Source organism: Elephantulus edwardii, unplaced genomic scaffold, assembly GCF_000299155.1.
Source record: "Elephantulus edwardii isolate Elephantulus edwardi_28Jun2011 unplaced genomic scaffold, EleEdw1.0 scaffold00010, whole genome shotgun sequence".
NCBI lineage: Eukaryota > Metazoa > Chordata > Mammalia > Macroscelidea > Macroscelididae > Elephantulus > Elephantulus edwardii.
Window position 1 is genome coordinate 18013362 of NW_006399760.1, and position 18542 is coordinate 18031903.

Below are 18542 nucleotides of genomic sequence, written 5' to 3' on the forward strand. Positions count from 1 at the left end.
TTACTTTTAGAATCAAGATGATTTTAAGTACTTTGCCTAAAAACCTTGAGCCAAAATATTTATAGTTAAATAAAGTTGATTTTCTTAAATGTAAAGAACTTGAGAAAATTTGATTCTGATTTATGGCCTAATCTGTGCACAACCGGTTTTTTGTTTGTTTGTTTGTTGTATTTTCAAAAGGAAGATCTTTTTTTATTAAATATTTTAACAGACATATATGTGCTTTTCCCAGGTGTTTAATTTTGATCCTGGCGCTGCTGTAAAACAAAGAACTGCAGAAGATGTTAAGGCAGATGAAGATGTCACTAAGCTATGCATACATAAGAGAAAGATCATTGCAGTGGCCACACTTCATAAAAGCATGGAAGCCCCACATCCTTCTCTGGTGCTCACCAGTCCTGGAGGAGGAACAAGTAAGTAATAAGGGGAGAATCTTGGAAATTCCCTTCCCTCATTCCTCTCATAGAGAAGGAATCTTTAGAAATTGCTTTGTGGAATATTTTCCCTTACTATTTTTAGAACATGCACATGGTTTTAAAATTCTGTGTGTTCTTTAATGTTATTACAAATAGCGAAATAGTTCTGAAAAAGTACCATGAGTTTGTTTCTCATAGTCTCGTATACAAATCATTTAGCAAAAAAAAAAGCCTAATGAACCCTAATTAGCACATAAAACTAGTAGGCAAGTATGTAGTATTGAGCTAAGGAGAGCAAAATACCATTGCTTCTTAGGAAACAAATGGAGCCTTTTTCTCAGGACATGTGGTATCAAGCCCTCAAATGCAACTAGCAGTGTTGTCAAGAACTAGCAATGTTGTCTTGTTACTCTTTTGCTCATTTGCTAGTTACTTGGTGAACTAATAATAACAAATCATTTAGCAAGGATCTTTTTCTGCTTCCCTTAAGTACACACAGGCTTTAAAAAATTCAAAGCTGGGGAGGAGTGGCAATTGTACTTTATATACCACTCATATATTCTTCACCCAGATTCTCCAGATAACATTTTGTTACATTTGCTTTTCCCATCCCTGCTGAACATTTTTTTTAAAATGACCTTTCTGAGAAGTTACAGATAGCTGTGAATGTGTACCCAAATATAATTATCACATTGCATATTCAGGAAATTTAACATTAATATTGTCTAATACACAGTTCATAATCAGGTTTCTTCAACTGTCCTAATAAAGTCCTGGCCTGTTTTGAAGGATGTTCTCAATTTGGATTTGTCTTGACTGTTTCCATATATACATATTTGTGTGTGTGTGTATATATATGTGAGTATGTGTGTGTGTGTGTGTGTGTGTATATGATAGAATGATTGAAGTAATGAGCTCAAGGGTGTTGGAGATGATAAGGATGGGACAAGGTTCAATTCTGTTGTTTGTAGTGTCACTGTAAGTCGTACTCAACAGCACCTTACAAAAACAATATGTTTATGAATATGTGTTTACCAAAATATATTTATCTATTTAATATATTTGAGTTCTATTGACATTGTGTTGGGGCTGCTAACCAAAAGACCAGTGGTTTGAATTCTCAGTTACTCTTCAGAAGAAAGGTGGTCAACCTGTTCCCATTAAGATTTATATCTTCAGAAACTTAGTGGAGGGAGGGTTACCATAACTTGGAACTAACTTGAGAAGCGTGGGGTTTGGGGGAGTGTATGGGCTTTTTTTATATTTAAAAAATTGTTGTTGGGTGCTGTCAAGTTAACTCAGACTCATAACAACCCTATATACATTAAGACCAAAATATATACATCATATTCATATATATAATCTACTGTTGCCCTCTAAGTTCCAACACTTAGTGGCCCTCCATGGGTTCCGGAGGCTGTCAGTCCTCTCAGGGGGAAACTGCCCATCTGTCTCTCTCAGAATGGCTTCAAACTTACCTTTTGGTTAGTAACCCAACTCTTAACCTACTACACACTGCAGTGTAGTCATTTCTTACTTACATCACCCATCAATGGGGTTTCTTGGCCTCTAAGTCTTTACAGGATACAATTGTACATTATTCCCCTATAGAGTCCATTGGTAAATTCTAACTGCTCTCATTTCTAGCAGTAATTTGGTACAGCTCCTCTTCTGAACACACACACATGCACACACACACACACACACACACACACACGTGAGTTTTATAATCTTAGTTGCCCTTTCTTCCCAATTATACCTTTACTGCTGTAACTCTTGCATGCCATTGAGTTGACTTCGATTCATGGTGACCCTGTGTGTGTTAGACTGAAACATTACCTAATCTGGTACCACCTTCGTAATTGCCTCTGTGCTTAAACTCATTGTTGTTATGTCACAGTGTCAGTTCATCTTGGCTTTATTTTGGGGTTTTTGTTGGGTTTGTGTGGGTTCGTTCTCTCTCTCTCTCTCTCTCTCACTTTCTTTCTTCTTCCACCTTTCCAAGCATGATGTCTCCTTCTAAGGACTGTCCTCTCCTGATGACATGCCAAAAGTGTATGCCTTTCAGGAGGATCGTGACTCCACTTCTTCTAAGACAGATATGTTTGTTCTTCTGGCAGTCTATAGTATATTCCCTTTTCTGTACACCATTTCCCCAACACTCAAATTCATTGCCATCAAGTCAGAAATTACTCATATTCAGCCTCATTGGGCATCTGAATCCATAAACTGCAAAAGAGGAGATTGTTCATCTTTTTCCCAAAGAACTTCTGATAGATTCAGAACGCCAAAGAGGTGTGGCCTTTGGGTTAGCAGCGCAACTCTTCACAGACTCCACCAGAGCTCTCTGCACTTTCATCAACACCGCAGTTCAAAGCATCAATTCTTCGATATTCCTTATTCATTGCCTAACTGAAACATGCATAGGAAACAATTAATAATAAGGCTTGGGCCAGGTACACTTTGGTCTTTAAAGCAATATCCTTGCTTTTCCTTGTCAGCAGACTAGTCCAATATTGTCTTTCTTGATTTTTTTAAAGCAGTTTTAATCTTATTGACTTCCAAGTTGATTTTTGTTTGTTTTCTTTTTTTTAATAGAAATAAAATTTTCATTCTATACTGGTCTATTTACAAAGTTCATATAAATTGTTTTTCACACCAGATCTTTCCATTTCCTTTACTCAACTCTCCCTCCACCCAAATTGTGCAACCCTATGATTAACCACACACAACACACACTAACCCACCCATCCTCAACCCTCCACTTCCGCCCTGCCCCACTTGGATCCTCACACACATTCTTGAATAATGGTCATATACAGTATTTGTTCTTATGAGGCAGTTAGTTGTTCACTTAGCATTATGCTCTCCAGTCCCTCCCAAGTTAAGTAGTAATTTACAAAATCATTGCTCATGTGTGCTACATAGTATTCCGTCATGTGAATCCACCATAATTTTGCACTCCATTCTATTATGCTTGGACCTTTGGGCTGTTTCCATGTTCTTGCTGGGGTGAATAATGCTGCTATGAGCATTGGTGTACAGTCTCCATTTGTGCCTCAGTTCTCATTTTTTCGGGGTATATTCCAAGCAGTGGAATAGCTGGATCATGTGGAATTTCTATGTCCAGTTTTTTGAGAAAACTCCAAACTGCCTTCCAGAGTGGTTGTATCATTTTACAGACCCACTAACAATGTATATGAGTTCCTATCTCAGCAGACCCTCTCCAACATTTATTACTTACTGTCCTGCTAAACTTTGCCACTGCTACTGGAGTGAGATCTCCATTGTGGTTTTGATTTGCATCTCTCTTATTGTCAGTGATTTTGAGCATTTCTTCATGTGTCTGTTGGCCAGCCAAATATCTTTTTTTCTCAGGGTTGTTTTTTTTTTAATAAAAAATAGTTAAATTTAAGGTCATACCTCTAAGTCAGATCATGCAGAATATGACTATGAAAATATACAAATTAGTCTGTTCCCAAGAGTGCAGAATCATCTTCATAAAGAATTGTTTTGAAGAAAGGCCCTGTCCAGATCTTTTGAGATACTTTTATAAGTGATTCAAGGCACAATATTAGCACTATTTTGAATAAGCACATCTAGACTGTATGTCTCTAATAAAAGCCCATCAAAGATCTGGTATCAGAAATATTAGGAAATGAAATGTACTGTATGAGATTCTGCCTCTTAGCTGGAGAACCACAGGACCTATAAACATGTGGATTATTCCAAAATGTGGAGAATACAAATACAAGCACTTAATTTTTTTTTTTTTAAAAAAGAGTAAATATAAAATTGTTTGTATGCTTCAATTTTGGATAATTCATTTAGATTCTATACAAATTTATTCCCAGAAGCTAATGTGTCCCTAGTCTCTAGTAAGGAAAATGAATGCTAAAAATGTAAATAGTTTTTAGTAATTCAACTTTTCACTATAAAACCTAGAGAGATCAATCATATCCAACAGCCTCAAAAGATCTACCAAAGATTCTTTGATGTAAATAACATTACCTACATTTGTCCAAGTTTATTTAATATTGTTGTTGTTGTTATGTGCCATCGAGTCGTTTCCGACTCATAGCGACCCTATGCACAACAGCTCTAAACCCTGCCCTATCCTGCGCCAACCGCACCGCCTCCGACACACCCATCCCGATTACCCCAGTCACTGAATCAATCCATCTCATAGAGGGTCTTCCCCTCCTGCGCTGTCCCTCCACCCTCCCAAGCGTGATGTCCCTCTCCAAGGACCCGTCCCTCCTGGCAACATGTCCAAAGTATGTCAGACGAAGCCCCAGAATCCTTGCCTCCAAGGAGCAGCTGGGTTTAATCCTCTCCAAGATGGATCTGTTTGTTTTCCTGGCAGTCCAGGGTACATTCAGTACCCTTCTCCAGCACCACAGCTCAAAAGCATCCACTCTCCTTCTGTCCTCCCTAGTCATTGTCCAACTCTCTGATGCATAACAAGCGATTGCAAATACCATGACCTGTATCAGGCGCACCTTAGTCTCCAGAGAGACGCTGTTGCTCCTGAGTACGTTTGAGAGGTCCCTAACGGCAGACTTTCCCATCGCGATACAAGGAAAATAGGCTTGCTTTACAATTTGTGATAAAATAAAGAGTAAGGGGGAGTAGATATAGGAGATGTTGAAGGGGAAAGAGAATTCAGAAAGTCGTTCTCTTCGTAACTTTTACTTCAGAATCAGCAAAAAGCAACCACGTCCCCTTATACTCCTTTAAGCTTTGCACTATACGATCTTGATTTCTTGACCACTCCTTCCCTGAGTGTTTGGCAACTTCAGTCTTCTTTCCATTTATTATGATGTTGCCTGTTCGCTCAGATATGAGGATTTTTGTTTTCTTGACAATGAGCTGTAATCCATCCTAATGACTATATGTAGTCTTTGATCTTCAGTAAGTGCTTCAAGTCCTCTTCACGGTCAGTAAGTAAAGAATGCTGCATAGGTAAAGTTATATTAATCAAGAGGCACATAATGGTTAAGGTTGTGTGCATAAGATTTCCCTATTGTTAATATGTAATGTGTGGAATTACATAATACTTTGAGTCTGAAGAACATCTAAAGGCTAAAAGTTTGAATTCCCTCTAAAATATTAAAATTAATACTAATAGTAATTCAGAGTAAAATATGACTGTGTACAAAAATATTTGTATATATGCAACCTTGATGTATAACTTTTTTTTTTTTTCATTTTACCTTGCACCTGTTGTTCTCTGAAGTATTGAAAAATAGGGTTGATAAGCATAGTGGTCAGAGAAGGTTTTATTACAGAACTGCAGTTTACCAGCATTGGGGAAAAATAAAGTTAATACATATGAGAGAGTAGAAAAATTATTGTCCAGAATGAGTAGAACATAATTAAAGAAGGTATAGAAATTGATCTGGCTTAACAGATTAAGCCTATATATTTAAATTGAGGGTCTTAGAGGTGAGATGAGTGGTTGTGACATCATACAATTAATTCACACTTTTAACTAGTGTGAACAGGACATGACAAGACAGATTTGACAGTTATGAAACAATAAATTAAACTTCAATAGGAATAGTTAGGAAAAATACTTTTAGGGCTTTTTAAAAAACATTTCCATAGACTCTTTAATAATTAGGATACTGTGACAAAAGCCATATTTCATGAATATTAAATGGTTAATAAGTCATTTCCATTATCCTGCCACCTTGATGTGCAATTCTGGTTCTCTTTTTCATTTTACCTTGCACCTGTTGTGTTCACATCTGTGCTATTCTCATTTCATATTATAATTTTACCAGTTTCTCCTGTTTCCCTTACTGACATTTTAATACCTCAGCAGAATCGTCTAGATTCTGCGAAAATTTTAAAGATACAAGTTTTACATTTTCATAGGTAAATACTTAACTAGTATAAGTATAGTAGATACATTTCCATCCCTTTTTCCATATTTTGGTGGACTAATTGCTACTCTTACCCTAGATAGCAATTATGATTTTTCTTTCATTTTAAAATTATTACGATGTGCTTGATTTTTAAATAATCAGAAGTTCAGAAGGCATTGTATAGTTAGTAGTTTTAACTTCTCTTTATATGCATAAACATTTGTTCATTCTTTTCAAAATAGTTCTTGAATATACATACTAGCAGCACTAGTATTTGCATTTGCTTGCTCTTGCATACTTTAGTTCATAACTGTAACATAACTTCAACCTATCTTTTGTTTGTTTTGTTGTTGTTAATCATTGCATCATCCACCAGTGGGTTTTTAGATGATGTAAATAGCGTGAAAGGGTCTGTCTTTCTTCTGCAGAGCAGCTGGTAGATTTGAACAGTTTGCCTTTTGTTTGGCAGCACAACTCCCTACCTAGGGCACAAAAGCTCCCTTTTGTTTGGTACTCCTGTTATTTAGAGATGTTGTTGTTGTTATGTGCCATCAAGTCAGAACTGATTCATAATTGACCTTCCAGTGGCTTTTCCGAGGCATTTTGTTCTTGTGATATGCCAAGCAGAGTGCTCCAAATGTTGTTATTTTTAAGGTATTATTTCTTTAATTACAAATTTTCAAAAAGTCTCCTTAACAAAAAATCAGCATTAATTTATTTGAGCTACTATAATCTTCTTATACTATTAACTCTCAACTTTTCATATATACTATTTCATAAATCATTCTATCAAAAGAATCTCAACCACACTAAAAATAGAAAGCTCACATTTCCCAGTGAAAAGAACATGTTCAGGGAAGTCTCTTACTACACCCCAGATTGGGAACCACTGTTTCAAAATCATTAAAATAGAATTTTAGGTGAGCTCTGGTGGCCTAGAGGCAAGAAGCTGCACTGCAATCCCAGAGGTGAACAGTTTGAATCCACCAGATGCTCTGCTGGAGAAGGAGGGACAATCTCCTCCTGTACCAGTCAGGTCTGATTTGATGATATACACACACACAAATACTAATTTAAAAAGTAAAATTGAATTTTACTTGTCTTCTTTCCAGAGGTAGAAGTGTATCACATCTTAAATGTGTAATTATACTTTTAAATAAATTCATCTCTGGTTGAAAGTGAATTTGCATCTGCTTGCTAGTATTTTGTAGGTCACAGAATGAGGATAACATCTATATAGTATTAGTGTCATTTTCATGTGCTATGCCTATGATAGCTATTGATAGGTTTCTCCATGGAATCCAACTTTAGCTCAATATCCTTTTCAGCACAACTCTCTAAGCAGTTGCTTGATGAGCAGTAGCATATGAAGTCAATTTTATTTCCCTTCCTTGTTTTAGAAGACACAACTTTATAAAATAGTTAGACATCCTTAGGGGCTAAAACTCTTAAACTTGGAATTTCAACATGATAGAGTAAAAATTCTGTATGATGAGCCAGCTTGCTTTTGTTGCCTATATTCTGTCTGATCTCCAAAAGAACTAAAGGGATTCCAAAAGAGCTGGGGAGGGCAAAAAGCATTCATGTAAAAAGAGAATCTGCAATTGCAATCTGGTACTGAAGATTTTAGCATCCTGAGTAAATTTTTGCTTGAGAATTCTATCCTAATAGAATAACCTAATAAATTGGTTGACTGTAGCCCTTTTTACAGTAATGACTAATTATTGTTGTTGTTATGTGCCGTCAAGTCCCTGCCCTGTCCTGAGCCAGTCTTACTGAATCCGACATACCTACCCCATTGCCCTACTTACTGTGTCAATCCATCTCACCTGGGGTCTTCCTCTACTGAACTGTCTCTCCAAGCATGATGTTGATGTCCTTCTCCAAGGATCAGCCCTCCTCGCCATATTCCCGAAGTATGTGAGATGGAGCTTCAAAATCCTAGCAAATAAAGAGCTATACACATGATGTAAAGCTAATATGATTGCAACATTGCTGCATTTTCTGTTAACATTCTCCATATAAAAGATTCGGAATCCCACTTCACAAAATTAAAACTCTTTTACTTTCACATTAAAAAATTTTGGGATATGTGTTCTTTGGCTGTCCGTAGGTGGTTTCAAGTGAAGTATTGGAAATATTTTTAAGATACGTATTTTCTGATGTGGTAGCAATTTCATTTAATCAACCAAGAAAATAGTATGCTACACAATTTACAATTTTCTGTTGTCACTCTGTTCTTAAAATATTCAAATCTAACAAGATAACTGCATCACCATTTCCATCTGGGGTGTCAATCTTGATTTTGCATATTCTAAATATTCGAATGGCTAATGCAGAGGACACAACCTTGCTCGCTGAAACTGAGGAGGACCTCATGCACTTACTGCAGATGGCCAAGGACTGCAGCCTTCAATATGGACTGAGGCTCAATGTCAAGAAGACAAAAATTCTCACCACTGGACCAATAGGTAGCATCAGGATGGATGGCGAAGAGATTGAGATTGTTCACAGCTTCAGTTTGCTCGGCTCCACGGTCAACACTCTTGGCACCAGTAGCCAGGAAATAAAAAAACTTATTTTGATGGGAAACTCTACGGTTAGGGACCTCTCCAAAATACTGAAGAGCAACAGTGTCTCTCTGGAGACTAAGGTCCACCTGATACAGGCCATGGTTTTTGCAATCACTTGTTATGCATCAGAGAGTTGGACAAGGACTAGGGAGGATAGAAGGAGAATTGACGCCTTTGAGCTGTGGTGCTGGAGAAGAGTATTGAATGTACCATGGACTGCCAAGAAAACAAACAGATTCATCGTAGAGAGGATTAAACCAGGCTGCTCCTTGGAGGCAAGGATTCTGGGGCTTCATCTGACATACTTTAGACGTGTTGTAAGGAGAGACAGGTCTTTAGAGAGGGACATCATGCTGGGTAGAGTTGAGGGACAGCGCAGGAGGGGAAGACCCTCTATGAGGTGAATTGATTCAGTGACTGGGGTACTCGGGATGGGTTTGTCAGAGGCAATGAGATTGGCACAGGATAGAGCACGGTTTAGGGCTGTTGTACATAGGGTCGCTATGAGTCGCAAATGACTCGACGGCACATAACAACAACAACAATAAATGTCAGTATATGCTGAATTAAATCTCCATCCTTTCTTACCAGGTAAGAGGCAAAGATGAACAATATGCAGTAATTAGAAGCCTTTGGTCAACTATAAGGGATACATGTGCCCTTTTTAAAATCTCAAAATGTATCCAGAAGTGCAGGGCATTTTTAAATTGCATAGAATTGCAGCTTCTGTTGCAGATTTCCTCCTTTCTGATCTGTTTTCCCTCCCCTCCCCCAATAGCACACATACACAAAAGAATTGAAGCTACTAACAGATATTTTTTTCTTTTTCTTTCTTTCCCATCAGATGCAACTCCAGTAGTACCTTCTCGGGCAGCAACTCCAAGATCAGTAAGAAATAAGTCACATGAAGGAATTACAAATTCTGTAATGCCTGAATGTAAGCATCCTTTCAAGTTAATGATTAGATCATCAAACGCCATGGGAAGATTATATGTACAAGAACTGCCTGGGAGCCAGCAACAAGAACTTCACCCCGTCTACCCCCGGCAGAGATTGGGCAGCAGTGAACATGGACAGAAATCTCCATTCCGGGGCAACCATGGCGGCCTGTCCAGTCCAGCATCATCAGGATCCCAGATATATGGAGATGGCTCTATCTCTCCAAGGACTGACCCACTTGGAAGCCCTGATGTTTTCACAAGAAATAATCCCGGGTTTCATGGCGCTCCCAATTCTAGCCCTATTCACCTGAATAGGACTCCACTTTCTCCACCTTCAGTAATGCTACATGGTTCTCCTATACAGTCATCCTGTGCAATATACTTCTTTCCCCAACCTTGACTACAAAGAGTCCAGTAATGAAAAAACCAATGTGTAATTTTTCAACTAATATGGAAATACCACGAGCAATGTTCCACCACAAACCACCCCAAGGCCCACCACTCCCTCCTCCACCTTCATGTGCTCTTCAGAAAAAGCCATTAACATCTGAGAAAGATCCACTTGGCATTCTTGACCCTATTCCTAGTAAACCAGTGAATCAGAACCCTGTTATCATTAATCCAACCAATTTCCATTCAAATGTCCACTCTCAGGTACCTGTGATGAATGTAAGCATGCCTCCTGCTGTTGTTCCTTTGCCAAGTAATCTCCCCTTGCCAACTGTAAAACCTGGTCACATGAATCACGGGAGTCATGTACAAAGAGTTCAGCATTCAGCTTCAACCTCCCTGTCCCCTTCTCCAGTGACATCCCCAGTGCACATGATGGGGGCTGGAATCGGAAGGATTGAGGCATCCCCCCAAAGATCACGTTCATCTTCCACGTCATCAGATCATGGAAATTTCATGATGCCACCTGTAGGACCCCAAGCCACTTGTAGTGGTATTAAGGTTCCACCCAGGTCACCAAGGTCAACAATAGGGTCCCCAAGACCATCAATGCCATCAAGCCCTTCTACCAAGTCCGATGGATATCATCAGTACAAGGATATCCCAAATTCATTGATTGCTGGAATGAGTAATGTACTAAATACCCCAAGCAGTGCAGCTTTTCCTACTGCATCTGCCGGAAGTGGTTCTGTAAAGAGTCAGCCTGGTTTGCTGGGAATGCCTTTAAATCAGATCTTGAACCAGCACAATGCTGCCTCCTTTCCAGCAAGTAGTTTACTCTCAGCAGCAGCCAAAGCACAGCTAGCAAATCAAAACAAACTTGCTGGTAACAACAGTAGCAGCAGTAGCAATTCTGGAACTGTTGCCGGCGGTGGCAACACTGAAGGACATAGAACTTTAAACACCATGTTCCCTCCTACTGCCAACATGCTTCTCCCAACAGGTGAAGGGCAAAGTGGCCGAGCAGCACTAAGAGATAAGCTGATGTCTCAGCAAAAAGACTCGATGCGGAAAAGAAAACAGCCACCTACCACAGTGTTGAGCTTGCTCAGACAGTCTCAAGTGGATAGTTCTACAGTTCCTAAACCCGGACCTGACTTGCTAAGGAAGCAGAGTCCAGGTTCCTTTCCCATCAATTCAATGTCTCAGTTACTTCACTTGAGTAGCAATAGTTCCCCAGCTTGTGGGGGCTCAAATACTGCTTTGCCTTGCTCTGCTAACCAGCTGCATTTTACCGATCCCAATATGAACTCCAGTGTTCTTCAGAATTCACTGACACAGAACATACCTTTAAGAGGGGAAGCCGTGCACTGCCACAATGCAAACACTAACTTTGTTCACAGTAACAGTCCAGTCCCAAACCACCATCTTGCAGGTTTAATAAATCAGATTCAGGCTAGCGGGAACTGTGGGATGCTCAGTCAGTCGGGCATGGCTTTAGGAAATTCATTACATCCCAATCCACCTCAGTCAAGAATTTCAACGTCCTCCACTCCAGTGATACCAAACAACATTGTTAGCAGCTATAATCAAACAAGTTCTGAAGCAGGTATGGTTTTATTAGAGAAAAGTACCCAAAGGTACTAAACTTTTCTACGTTGTTTTTTTTTTTAAATTTGTACCAAAATATTTATTATGATAAGAGATGATTCTGTCCCCATTGTGAAAATCTCATTTCTTTAGTATTTATAATTTTATTTACAGAACGCTAAATGTTTGTCTATTAGAAAGAATGACAGCGGAGGGTATTCCATGTGTTTTCCGTTATTTGTTGTCAATCTGTGTCATTTTGAGTATTATTTGGCTTTCAGTTGTTCATATAATCATTGGACTTTTAAACTGCAGAAGAAGCCATAGAAGGCAGGGATGCCTGATTTATGAGATGCGTACATGGTCTATGGCAACATGAGAGCCGTTTCCTTAGGTCTTGTGTGTATTCATGTAGGTAAAGCTCCACTTGGAAAACTCAAAAAAGGCAAAACTAATCAGATATTTTCTTTTCTTGCTGCTGGCCAGAAATAGGTAAATGGACAGGAAAAGGGTAACTAGAAGCTGTATGACTTAGAAAGCCATCTTCTAATTTTTTTTTAATCCTAGTTTGCTATTTTCTTACAATTTGCTTGAGAACATTCAAGAATGGATATTGGCTATTCCCTTTATAAAAATAATAATAATTTATGTTTTCTAATAAAAAAGGCTTGAAAACATGATTTCCAGGATTTTCTTATCTTGAAGTTTTAGATTTTTTTTTCCTTGTAGTACTGAGCCATCTCTTTTTACTATTGACATTAGCATTTTGAACCCAAATTTATCTGTTCATCCACTATTAATGAGTGAGACATGTTTATTTAAAAGTAGGCACATTAGAATAAAGAGCAGTATTTTGTGTAGTAGAGGACCTAGAAATGTTCTAAAGAAACTGTAAAGAAGCACTGAAGAGGTGTAAAGTCGTTAAAGCACCAGAAAAGTTGATTCTGGAAATGTCAGGAAGGATCTTCAAAATCCAACCCCAGTGATTTGAGAAACTTATGAGAGTGGCAGGCAGAAATAAAAACAAATGTAGAGACAATAGTATTCCCATGTCAGAACAGTGGGCTTTCAAAAGTAGATTGCTACTGGCGATGAGAAAACTGTTGAGGCTTCAATTATAAGTTCTAGTCTAGTTAGGTAAAGAGAGTAGGAGAGTACTGCCCTGGAAAAGCATCTTACCCAACATAGCTTTTTTTGCTGGTCTAGAAACAAGAGTTTTCCTTCCTAGTATTGCCATCCATGGCTGCAGTCATCTTCAATGAGTTACATGTTATGTTTTCATGTTCGTATTTAAGGAACAACTGTTGAGTGACAAAAGAATATAAGGTTTAGAAGATATTTTAAATGATTAGTGCCTTCTTGATATTTTTAGTCGAAGAAATTTCGTGAAACTTCATTTTTTATATGTGCAACCGGATACTTCCTCCGTAAGGGTCTTCCAGTTTTTCACAGGCTCATCTTCATTTTTAGATCATTCACAAATGAAAATTTACTTTTACTCCTTTAGCAGATAAAAGTTAAATAAAGTCAACAACTATTTTTTAAAAACACCTTATTTATTGAGCATACTTTCATCAATCATTTATACGAGAGACATTGTATTATATCTTTACATTTTAATACCCCTTACCTCAACGTATTTCATTTCAGGTCTAAATTCATATATGCAACATGTTTGTATTTTTAATGATGTATTTTTAACTCATTTATAATGGAGAAGACCAACATTTATTTATATTATTTCTTCCCGTTGTCAATTTAGACTTATTTTATATATGTTTGTAACTCTTTTTCTTGTTTCTTTCACTTCTGTAACCATCTAACTTGGATTGCCAGTGCTTAGTGTGTCAAAACACACAGGTTGAAAATTTATTAATTTAAGAAAAGTGTTAGAATATAAATAGCTAGAATAAAAGTCTAAAAATTATATGGATGTGTCCAATCATGTGTAAACAAACAAGCATGTGCTTAATAAATTTTTAGGTCAAATAGAATTTTTAAACTATAAAACCTAATAAAATTAAATACTAATTAATGACTTAGGTCTGATGTGCAGCTGGTTATGAAAATGGATAAATTTCTTAATTAGTGTAACTCTGATGAGCTAAATATGAAGGGTTTTCTGATATTATTTTTCTTTTTATTTGTAGTAAACTGTGACAACTTCAGCGTGCTGTCATTATAATTCCCTAGCCTCAATATCTGTTTACACAGACATTTATCCACCCATCAAGTAATCATATAACCTGAAGGTTGGCATTCAGAATGACACAACAGATGACAATCACAACTGTCCCTTTAAGTTTTGCTAACTATTCCTGGCATGCTAATTAGACATTACAAGGAATTGTATTTCATTCATAAACTGTTGGTTATAATCTCATTGAGTATGTATTATGTGCCAGGTGGCTTTAGTATTTTTAATGTTTACAGCTTTCAAAAAAATGTAAGACTTTGTTATGCCTGTTTTTAAGATGAGGAAACTCTGTCTTCAAGAACTTGGAATAACTACCCGGGATTGCACACATTTGAATCAGTATTTGAACCCAGGTTCATCTGATTCTAATATCCATTTTCTTCCTAGCTGCATAAATTCTCTCATCTGAAATATTACATGATCAAAAATGCTTTTTTCCCCACTTAAAATGTTAAACCGATAATAAATTAAAGTTCATTGATGCATGTTAAAAGCCACATTTGTAAACTTTTAATGCACTCTTAGTTATCAACAAATAGATTGTTTCCCTTCTCTCCTTGAACTCTGACATTATCGTGTATGATTAAAATGTTTGTGTCAAGACAGAGGAAATGTCCAGAATATCAAGACACCTGCTCCTCACTGTAAATCACATTTGATAAACTTAGATTTAGTGACTTGTTGCTATTCCCTCCCTTACCTGGGAGAGAACGAGGTTCATAGTGGATGATGTGTCAGCACCTTTTAAAGAGAGAACAGCCTTTGCTGCTGCTCATGCTCTTCCATCCGTGATGCCATGGAGACTACAAGTTGTATGGTCCCTCTCCATTCTGTCTTTCAAAGATGGATCCAGAAGTCTGGACATAACTCCAGTGACTTTCTGCCCAATCAGTGCCTTTTTCTAAGGAGCAGCTCAAAAATAGTATTACATAAGACAATTAAGGTGGGAAATCACTTGCTCTGAAAATGCTTAATTTGATTAGTAATTTATTTTCATAAACTTATTTTAAGTTTTTCCATCATAAACAACATTGAGACATATTATTATTAGGCCTATTTGTTAATTCTATGGAACACATTTTAAATATATTAGGACCTAAGTATGTGAATTAGAGGCAAAGTTAATAAAAGTTATAAAATTATGTAAAAGACAAAATTCTTAGAAAACATTTCTAAAAGGATATACAATAAATTACTGTTTTCTAGTTGCCTTTCCATTAAAGTTCTCTAAACACTTTTCATTATAAAGTTTACAGTCTCCTACTACGTTTTTCAATATAAAATTACAAGTAAAGTTTATTATTTTTATTTAACAGACTTAAAAATTGATCATTAAGATTCTTTATGACATTCCTCAAGTTTTAAAGCAAAGCTCTGGTGAATCTGGCAACCAAGGCCCAAACTTCTGAATCTTAACCCAAACACCAAATTGCTGAGTACAGGTATGTTCTGGGAATCCATCCGTAGTTTACACTTAAAGCAACTTGCAATGTTTAAAAAAGAGACTGATTTCAGCAATTAAAGCGACTCCCATGCATGCCCTGTGATGCTCTAGTCTGAGAACTACATAATCAAGTGGCCTTGCCTGACACAATTCAGTGGCCCCTTTTCTTCTTGGGCCCTCTAACTACTGTCACCTGACTCACTCACACACACTCTCTCCCTCTCCCTCTCTTCCTCCTTCTCCCTCTCCATCCCCCCAACCCCATGTCAGAGCTTGCCAGTGTCTACACAACAGTCCATCCTCTGTGGCCTTAACAGTTTTTCACAACTTTGAAAGAAAAAAAAAATTTAAACTATGCTGCTAATTAATTAAAAGTCTAACTTTCTTGTTCTTGCTAGGTGCCAACAAGTTGATTTTAACTTAGAGCACCCATTTGACAGAACTGCCCTTTAGGGGGTTTTGACTGTAATCTTTACAGATCAGATCACCGGGTGTTTCTCCCTTGGAGCCACTGGATAAGTTCGAATCACAAACTTTTCAATTAGAAGCCAATTGCAACAACTGGCCCTGCTGTCCTCCACTATATAAAATCACTAAATACAATTTAACTTATTTTAAAATACTTTTTATAGTTTCATACATTTTTCATGATACAAAGTATTTAATGAACTGTTACAAGCACTTGAAAATGTAGGGGCAGAGAATATAAATTTGTACAGAAGAAAATTAAAACATTTGCCTTAACTCTTTAAAGATAGACATTGAAAAAATAAAGTATGCATTGAATAATGAATATAAATAAACCTCAAATAAATATATTTACATGGATATTATATGTATTTTTTTTTAACTGTGGAAAAGAACGTTTTTTCAGCACGAAATGCATTTGATTGACACTCAGGATAGTCATTGTGCTGGTAGGTATAAGAACATGAATTTGTGAGACCAAAAAAGAACACTGTGGGTAAAAGATTGCAAAATAATGAACATTTTTTTCCTTTCTCTTTTTCTGTATTAACCTCATTCAAACCCGTATTAGGTTTGAAGTTGGGAGCATGCCAATAAAGAAAATAAAGGGAGGTTGCCATTCCCTTCATTTCCTAGCTGAGGGTGCAGGTACATAAAGATTACAGGATGACCACGAGCAAGGATGGGCTGGACTAGATAAACCAGCCTTCACTATGGAAGTAAGAATAACCTTCCAGTTTTATACAAACTCGTATAGAGTGAAGAAAGAGGTAGACGCTCCTTGAAGGTGAGATTGAGTATATAATAGTATTTTTCCAGCACATTTTTTTAATGCCGTGGTTACACTCCAAGGCTTTTAGGTAAGAAGTTGCTACCCGCTCGTTTTTAAACCAAACACCAAAATTAAATTTCCCTACAATATGAAATTACTGTGTGAGAAAATTTTGTCAATTCTTTTCATTAAATTTTTGCAAAATGAGCCATTTCTTCTTTGCTGTAAGTTGGTTTGTTGTGGTTTTGTTGGTTTTGTTTTTTTTTTTTTTACTACAGTGTCTTGCTGTTTAAAAAGGTCTCCTAATCTCAGAGTTGCATCACTAGTTTTGTTTATAGACTCCAGGTTTCATGTGTCCTTGTGAAGTTCAAATGTTTTCTTTTAGACATTGAATCTGTAAGGTCATAACAACTCACAGGTGGTATGTTTGCTTTTTCAGTGGTCTGTTTTGTACCTTTCAAGAAATAAATTGGCCCAGTTTATAAACTGGGAGAATTTTATTCCATTTCATTACCTATACACTTATAAAGGAACTAGAAATCCTTCAGAGGTGAAATCCTATGAGATGAAAAATCCTGGTGGTGGTTAAGCATTTGGTCACTTGCCTACAGATCAGTGGTACAGATCTACCAGTTCCCAGGGGGAAGGATCACAGCCTTGAAAACCCTATATGATTCTAATCTGTCGTGTTAGATTACCATCAGTCAGAATCAGCAATGGGTTTCGTTTGTTTTTTTCTAGGGTATACCTAAGTTATTGTCCACTTAAATCAAGTTGTCTTAAAATCTGTAGTCAACTTCAAAAAGTAGTCTGTTTCTAGGGAATAACATTAACTGCAGAAAAATTCAACTCATTAAAAATGTTAAAAGGCCTATAGTTATCATCAAAACGGGTTTCATTTTCCAGTAAGTGCATATAACAGGTTACATTTCTTACCATCTAAGAATTTACACTGAGAAACATTTATGTCAATAAAACAGAGTTGGTTATTTTCTAATAGGTTTACTTCTTGCACATTAAAATAACCCCAAAAAAGTAACAACTTACCTCTTTTTCAGATTGAAAATCCAAATTCAGCCAACAAAGCTAAGGTACTTACTCTTGGGGTTGGAGCTAGTACACAGAAGTGTGGTCAAGGCCCATGGGTACAGGTACAAATAAAGAGTGTTTGTCACTGCCAGATGTACCAGCAGGGCCCAGCAGCATCTGTGCAACTTCACAGGGATACTGCTCACAGTGCAGTGTGAAAAACCTGCTCCCTGGAGCACAGCTCCATAGGCTCCTCCCCACAGAGTAGAACAATTTGAAGGCCTAGTCCTGAAACAGTGTTACTCAAACTTTTTTTTTGCTTCCCACAAGAAAAGATTAACTTGCCTACATATATACTTAAATGTATAACTGAAATAAAAGTTTAATGAAAAATACTTACCGCATGTGATGCATTCTAATATTTTCTATCCTATTTTATCCCTCCCGATGTTATATTCTATTTCTTCTCTATTTTTTCAATGACAGCCATAATCCACTGAATTGCCTTTATCATCTGCTAACAGGGCTAGAGAAGATAAGTAATGGACATTTTTGCACAGAGTAACACTCTAGATATGCAATGTAGTCTATTTTCCATTTTGTTCCCTTGGGTGGGGGGAGGGGGAACCGAGCCTATTAAAGTGATTTCACAGCTGATAATAAATAAGTCTTGAAACAGTTATGAAATATTCATGAAATAATTCAGCAAGTATTTACTGAGCACCAAGTATATGTTAGGCATTGTTCTAGCACTGCAGATAAAATAGTGATTAATGGCTAAAAAGGTAACTCGAGTAATAATCTAGAAACACAGTCTAAATTTAAATACTAGATATCATCTAAGAATTT

At 37.1% G+C, this 18542-nt stretch overlaps 1 protein-coding gene across 1 annotated transcript in view; it reads left to right on the plus strand.

The window, feature by feature from the left end:
- LOC102847513 (methyl-CpG-binding domain protein 5-like) overlaps window positions 1-18542 on the plus strand; it is a gene marked incomplete at its 5' end in the record, with an annotated part of 103178 nt that overhangs the window by 4660 nt on the left and 79976 nt on the right. The window contains 3 exon segments of the mRNA XM_006880812.1: window positions 233-413; window positions 9707-10174; window positions 10177-11802. Of these exon segments, the coding sequence (XP_006880874.1) occupies window positions 233-413; window positions 9707-10174; window positions 10177-11802 (2275 nt within the window).